The 7,793-nt window shown below is 48.4% G+C and overlaps 1 protein-coding gene across 1 annotated transcript; it reads left to right on the forward strand.

Moving 5' to 3' along the window:
* Nucleotides 1-4,209: 4,209 nt before the first annotated feature.
* Nucleotides 4,210-6,438, forward strand: LOC106427586. The gene is made up of 2 exons (XM_013868305.2): nt 4,210-5,216; nt 5,421-6,438. Exons 1-2 carry the CDS (start codon nt 4,210-4,212, stop codon nt 6,436-6,438), a joined length of 2,025 nt encoding a protein of 674 aa, XP_013723759.1.
* The last annotated feature ends 1,355 nt before the right edge of the window (nt 6,439-7,793 follow it).

The following is a 7,793-nucleotide window of genomic DNA, read 5'->3' on the forward strand; positions in this document are numbered from 1 at the left end:
AGCACATTATACCATATCCTAGCTGAGCAACCAAATTCATCTAGCCAACAACTTAGCAAATTTTGTCTGACATTCCCATCTACCAAACCCATTTCTTAGCATAAATAAAAGTGTAGGCTTTACCTTCGGGGTATCGATCAAAGGATTCAAGGACTTTCAAACAAGTATCTGGACCTGCAGGTAAACATTAGTTCCTATCCTCTCTCTCTACTAACTTTCTCTCCTAGTCAAAGTCTGCTTATATTTGCAAGATCATTAACCAAGATTGGACAGGCTTCCATGAATCAAGCCTTAATGGTGGTTGCAACCAAGTCCTGTTCACTTCTTTTTGACCTATATCCTAGGATTATTTGTGAAGCAAGCCTTAATGGTTGTAGCCACCAAGTCCTGTTTTAATCGTTTACCTATAAAATTCTTATGGAGCAAGCCTTAATGGTTGTAGCCACCAAGTCATGTTCGAATTCCTTACTAATAAATCTTTAATAGATATAAATATAATGATTATTTTTTTTTTCTTTTTTTTTTCTTTTTTTTATGTATATATCTATCTATAATTCGTAAATAGAGAGAGAAAGAGTGATAAATCTATCTACACAAGGCTTTACCTTCCAGACTTGTTTGAAGAATCCGATCCCATGTATAGCAAGCCCCAAGACAAGCAGTTGTGTCAAGTTTAGTGTTGGAGGTCAGGTTTGGTTCCTTCAAACAATCTCAGCAAGTGTGAATAGTTGACAGGTTGATCCACTTTAGTATCTTTAGTACTATCTGCAATCAGTAAGTCTAGAATGGTGCTAAAGAGTGGTTCAATAATAACCAAAAATCTAAAAGTTCATTATACTCTTCTTGACTCAATAAAAACTTTTTGAAAAACATTTTAATAAGACTCATAGATAAATTACTATCAGTAAACCTCCCCCCAGACTTAAACTACACTGTCCCCAGTGTAAATTCAGTCGGAGTTATGATGATAACTAAATCATAAGGACTCAATGTAACAAGTTAGAACGGTATACCAGACAAGAATGGATGTCGAACGATGTAAGGATGTTGATATCGGTCGTGGCAGGTAAGGCAATGTCGATCGATGTCGACAGCTTCTCGTTGGTCGATACTCACGCAATCGTCTACTCGGATCTTTTTTTTATATGACCTGCAATAATTAAAAACTAACATAAATAGTATATTAATAAAAAATAAATAAATATTATAGTGGGTTGCCTCCCACTCAGCGCTTTGTTATAGTCATTTAGCTTGACTTTTGGAGGTGATTGGGCTAGTAGTGTTCAAAACTGGAACTTATTGGAAAACAAGTATCCATCTCTTCTCTGCGCTTGTTGAAACATGTACCTGTTGGGGAAAAATACTCAGGTATCGAATTCCTCCAGACCCTAGGCAGGACACCGGCCTCTGGATCCCCGCTGGAAGGAACCCCGGTTCCCAGGATCCCCGCTAGAAGGAACCCGAGTTCCCCGCTGTGGAGTTTTCCGGGTTCGGTCTCAGGATCGCTCTCCTTCCTTCGGGAAATGGAAAACTTCCGATAAGGAGAACTTTTCATATTTCCGAATATGGAAGAGTTTAACCTACTCCAACCGACTAAGGCCCGCCTTAGGAAGACTATATAAGGGGAACCTAAACCCTAAAGGAAGGGATCGACACTTCAAGACTTAGAGATTAGAGTTAGACGGCTAAGAGTAGGGTTTATACACCAATCATTGTAGTTCCGGCTTCTTTACTCAATAAAACATCTCTTCAAGTCTATTTCTCTCAAACTATATACGAAATCAATACAACACTTGCATTGTCCATCGTTCTATGGTACTCACAAAGATCCTACACAAAAATCCTCTAACAGTTTGGCGCTAAAAGGAAGGGACTAAACTAAACCACGTGATAATGGAGGTGGATGAGCATGACGAGCTACCTGAAGCTACCCAGAGAGAGGCTGAACTCCAAAGACAAATCGATGACCTGCAAGGTCAAGTAACAGGGTTACATAGAGCTCGGGAAGAGACCAATGTCTAGTTGTCCTCGGAGTTTCAGATCCTGAAGGAAAAACTCAACGAATAATCCAAGCAACTGGAGTAGAGCGCCGAGAAGCTCAGCCAGCTCGAATCGGAGAATATCACCCTCCGAGACGAAAAACCAAGCCCTTAACACCGCGAGCAACAAGAAGCGCCGATTCCGGACTCAGGTTCCCCCTATGCCGCCTCTGGAAACACCTAACTCCAGGATAGGCGCGAGTTTCCCGACTGCGGCGCCGGGAGGAGAAGCATCTACGGGAGAAAAGGCCAACGACGCTCAGACCTATGACGGGGAGGACAATGACTCGGAACCCGAGCCTGATAAGGAAGCATCAGACGGAGCAGCAAGAGCGGAGTCTCCTATGATCGCTCACCTTCCCCAGATATTCTCCGATAGGCTCGACGCCATGCAATCCATGGTGGAGAGACTCCCCGGGGTAGCTCCCCCCATACGGAAGAGGAACCCCGATTCCTACTCCGATACTCCCTTAACGGAAGAGATCACCTTGATCGAGATGCCCAGGAAATTCTCTTTCCCCAGTATAAAGGCGTATAACGGGACCACTGATCCGGATGATCACGTCGCCCAATACAGACAGAGGATGCTCGTTGTAGCACTCCCAAAAGGGTCACGCGAAGCTACCATGTGCGAGGTTTTGGCTCCACTCTTACCGGACCTGCTTTGCAATGGTATATCAACTTACCCTCCAGGTCCATAGCCTTCTTCGCAGTTCTCAGCTTTAAGTTCGTGGAATAATTTGCCAGCAGCAGGGACCTGGAGAAAACCTCCGACAGCCTGTACCAAATCCTCCAGCATCGAATAGAACCCCTGAGAGGCTACATAGCCCGCTTCAATCAAGAAAAGGTGGCTATCCGGCCCCGAATGCAGTATCCCCACAGCTATCTCTGCTTTCAAGAGAGGCCTACTCCCCGACAGAGACCTCTACAAAGAGCTGACTAAATACCAGTGCAAAACCATGGAAGACGTCCTATCTCGAGGCTGGGCACATGTCAAATGAGAGGAAGACGTCGCCAGCCGTGCAAAGGCGCAACAAAAGCAAGATCCTAAGACGATCAGACCAGACCGAAACGAGCGAGACGAGAAACCCTCTCAAAGACCAGCTAGGGACTCCGAGAATAGAAACCGGGGCAGGTACCAGAACCGGGCAATCGAGAAGGCAGAAGGGATGGCAGTGTCCACGTGGCCAGACATCTCTCACCTCTCCGTCTCAAGGCTGGAGCTTATTAAAGTTCTGAGGCAGATGGGCCAGCAGGTCAAGTGGCCTCAGAAGATGAAAGCCCCCGACTCTTTCTGAAACCCTGGCTTCTGGTGCGACTTCGACCGAGACCACGGTCACAAAACGGAGGACTGCGTCGTACTAAAGATCGAGGTCAACTGGCTGCTTAGGAAAGGGCACCTCAGGGAGTTCCTTTCCGAGAAGGCCAAGAGCCATCTAAGCAAGGAGACGACGGGTAAGTCACTGAAGCTGCTCCCGTCTCGCCACCGCGACAGGACCGAGTGATCCATGTCATCTCGGGCAGTTCAGAAATCAGCGGCATAAGCCATGTAGCCGCAAAGACAAGCACCCAGAACGCCAAGCAAAGCCTAGAGGCAGCCAAGCCAAAATGCCTGCTCCTAGGGACGGACGAAATAAGTTTCACGGCCAAGGAGCAGGAGAAAGTCCTCACTCCTCACCACGACGCCCTGGTTATCTCGCTCACTGTATCGAACTGCCTGGTAAAAAAGATACTGGTAGATAACGGAAGCTCGTGCAACATCATCTTCCAGGCCGCATACAAGGACCTGGGGCTGGAGGAAGGCGCTCTAACTCGGAGGGTAACCCCTCTTATAGGTTTCAGCGGGGATGTCAAGCAAACCGCCAGGGAGATAACCCTCCCCGTATAAGGCGAAGGAGTCAACATGCCAACCAAATTCCTCGTGGTTGTTTGCGATTCGTCCTACAACATGATCTTAGGACAGCCCTGGATCCACAGAATGGGGGCCGTACCCTCGACTCTTCACCAAATGGTGAAGTTCCCTACGCCCTGGGGCATAAAGGCGATCAGAGGGGATCAAGAATATTCCCACTCCTGCTATCAGACCACTCTGAAGGGAAAGACCAAGGTCTTATAGCAATTACAGAACAAGCCTCCAGCTCATGACACCGAGGAACCGGAGGTAGAAGAAATGGATGAGGTTCCATTAACCGAAGGAGACCAGACCCGACATCTCAAGATCGGCTCCAAGCTAACCGAAGGATTGAGAAGAAGACTGATAGACTTCCTCAGGTCTAATTCCGACTGTTTCGCTTGGTCCCATGCAGATATGTTTGGGATCGATCCGATGATCATCATGCATAAGCTGCAGGTGGACCCCCTACATCAACCTGTCAGACAAAAGAGACGGAAGTTCGCCCCAGAAAGAGATGGGATCATCAACGACGAAGTCAAGAGCCTGCTCGGCGTGGGGTTCATTCGCGAAGTGCTGTACCCAGAGTCGTTAGCCAACATCGTAGTGGTCAAGAAAAAGAATGGGAAGTGGAGAGTCTGCATCGATTTCACGGACCTCAACAAGTCATGTCCAAAGGATCCCTTCCCGCTACCTCATATTGATAAACTAGTGGACGCCAGTGCGAGGCACCAGCTGATGAGCTTCATGGACGCGTTCTCTGGCTACAATCAGATACTTATGCATCCGGAGGACCAAGAGAAAACCTCCTTCATGACGTCCAGAGGGATCTACTGCTACAAGGTCATGCCCTTCGGCCTAAAGAACGCAGGATCGACCTATCAGCGACTGGTCAACATGATGTTCGCAGACCAAATCAGAAGAACCATGGAGGTCTACATCGATGACAGGCTAGTCAAATCCCTGGAATCAGAAGATCACATATCTCACCTACAGAAAGACTTCTCCACCCTCAGCAAATATAACATGATGCTCAACCCGGCTAAATGCTCATTTGGGGTCAGTTCTGGCAAGTTCCTCGGGTACATCGTAAACCGGGGCATCGAGGCCAACCCGGAGCAAATCAGGGCCACTCATTCGATCCTTTCCCCGAAGGACGTCAAGGAGGTTCAAAAACTGACGGGAAGGATGGCAGCCTTGAGCAGATTTATCACCAGGCTCTCCGACAAATCTCACGCCTTTTTCGGAACTCTCAAGAATCTGAAGGATATCCAGTGGACGGAAGAGTGCGAATCTGCTCTTTAAGAGTTGAAATCGTATCTTACCACTCCTCCTCTCCTGTTCAAGCCACTACTCGGTGAAGTCCTACTACTATATCTAGCAGTCTCCTAACACGCCGTGAGCACCATCTTAGTTCGCGAGGAGGAAAACAAGCAGCTACCAATCTACTATGTAAGCAAGGCTCTCCTGGATGCGGACACCCGCTACAGCCACCTCGAAAAACTGGCCTTAGCCCTGATAGTCACTGACCGCAAGCTCCGACCCTACTTCCAGGCTCATCCAATCGTGGTTGTTACCTCCTTCCCTGTAAAGTTGGACCTCCACAAACCAGAAGTCTCCGGACGCCTAGCCAAATGGGCCGTGGAACTAGGGGAGTACGACGTAATATTTCGACCCGCCACGGCTATAAAGTCACAGGTCCAAGCAGACGTCGTGGCTGAATTCTCCCCTGCCTTGCTCCCAGTTCTGGTGCATGAGGTACGCCTCCAAGGCGAGATTAAGGAAGAAGGAGAATGGATCCTACACGTTGATGGATCCAGCAACGTCAGAGGAGCTGGAGTAGGGATAGTGCTTACCTCGCCAAAAGGGAATATAGCCTCAAGGGCCGTGAGATGCAACTTCAAAGCAACCAACTACGAAAGCGTGTATGAGGCCCTAATCGCTGGCCTAAACCTTGTTCACCAAATAGGGGTAGAGAACATCCAGGTCTTCGGTGACTCCCAGCTAATAATTAGCCCGGTACATGGGGAATATCAAGCAAAAGACGACAGCATGATCCAGTATCTGGCGGTCTCTCAACGACTAATCAAGAAGTTCAAGAGCTGCAAACTCACGCAAATCCCCCGGGAACAGAACTCACAAGCCGATGCCCTGGCTAATCTAGGGTCCGCCCTCGAAACGAATAGCCAGATGAGTATCCCCTTGCTCGTGCTTCAATGGCCAGCTACCATGGAGGAACCCCCATCAGAGGAGGTCTCCGCTGTCGAAGAAGGAGAAACCTGGATGACCCCCCTGATCCGGTACCTGGAGGCCGACATCCTCCCGGAAGACCGTAGCGAGGCCAAAAAGATCAAGAAGCTGTACCGGAGGTCTTTCTCTGGCCCGTACCTAAGGTGTGTCACACCCCAAGAAGCCGCTAGAATCCTTGTAGAACAACATGAAGGAGATTGTGGATCCCACTCTAGCGGCAGAAGCTTGGTGTTCAGAGCCAGAAGGGCTGATTACTAATGGCCCACGATGGCCGCCGACGCCAACAGACAAGCCAAGCACTGCGGCCAATGCCAAAGGCACGCTCCGGTCTCCAAGCTCCCCCCAGAGAACCTCAAGTCCATAAGCCCACCATGGCCCTTAAGAAAGTGGGGCATGGATATAGTAGTGAAATTCCCTATGGCGCCGGGGCAGAAGGTCTTCCTTTTGATAGTCACTGACTACTTCTCCAAGTGGGTCGAAGCAGAAGCGCTCAGCCGCATAACAGATCTCCAGATCCGCAAGTTCTTGTGGACCTACGTAATCACTCGCTTCGGGGTCCCCCACGAGATCGTCACCGATAATGGACCCCAATTCACAAGCCACAACTTCAAGCAGTTATGCAAGGACTGGGGCATAAAACTAACTTTCACGACACCCTGACACCCCTAGTCTAACGGACAAGCCGAGTCCACAAAAAAACAGTGGTCAATATGCTTAAAAAGCGACTGGAGGGCTCTCACGGGAAGTGGGCGGAAGAACTACACGGAGTCCTCTGGGCCTACCAGACCACTTCAAAAACAGCAACAGGGGAAACCTCCAACTCTCTAGTCTACGGCTCTGAGGCCATTGTACCTACAGAGATTCACGTAAGAACAACGTTCTCCAGATCTACCTCTCAGGAGGAAAACAACGAGCTAATGGCGCTAAGCCTCGACCTGCTTGATGAAAAAAGATAGGCCGCTCGGCTAAGACACTGGTTCTACCAGCAAGATGTCGCCAAGACGTACAACAAGAAAGTCAGAACCATAACCTTCCAACAAGGGGACTTGGTTCTACGACGGGGAAACTCACCCCAAGGTGGGAAGGACCCTATAAGGTCATCGAGGTGCGGAGAGCAGGCACCTACAGGCAGCAAGATAGCAAAGGTAAAATACAACCTAACTGCTGGGACGCCCTGCACCTCAAAACTTATCATTTTTAATACGGTCTCCGGACCATGATTTCTATACTACTATATACTATTTAAGCATTATGATTTCCTACTCTTATGTATGCTAAACGTCTCCGGACAAAGCTTATAATAAAATAGTTCAGACTATAAAAGTAGAGGGGAAATCATTATACTTAAAGGGGCATACGAGCTGGATCAGGTCTCTAGGGACCTCTGATCCTGGCCAACCCTCACAAAAGTGGCACGACCACAGTGGCACGACCACAGTGGCACGCCCACAAAGAATCAAAACGGGTATGAGACATAAAGTAGGAATGGGTATGCGCAAGCCTGAGTATGTTGTCAAAACTACCTAAAACCCCTGTGCAGCCTAAGGCGCATCGGGGTCCCTAGAGTACCAATGTGAAAAGTACATGTATTAAAATGCTACAAGCTACACGAT

Source organism: Brassica napus, chromosome C1, assembly GCF_020379485.1.
Source record: "Brassica napus cultivar Da-Ae chromosome C1, Da-Ae, whole genome shotgun sequence".
Taxonomy (NCBI): domain Eukaryota; kingdom Viridiplantae; phylum Streptophyta; class Magnoliopsida; order Brassicales; family Brassicaceae; genus Brassica; species Brassica napus.

Bases quoted from the DNA above. Each gene is read 5' to 3' on its own strand.
- LOC106427586 (XM_013868305.2), top strand. From the start codon at position 4,210: ATGGATGAGGTTCCATTAACCGAAGGAGACCAGACCCGACATCTCAAG. The intron at 5,217-5,420 runs GTGCGAATCTGC...CACCCGCTACAG, and splicing joins GATATCCAGTGGACGGAAGA to CCACCTCGAAAAACTGGCCT.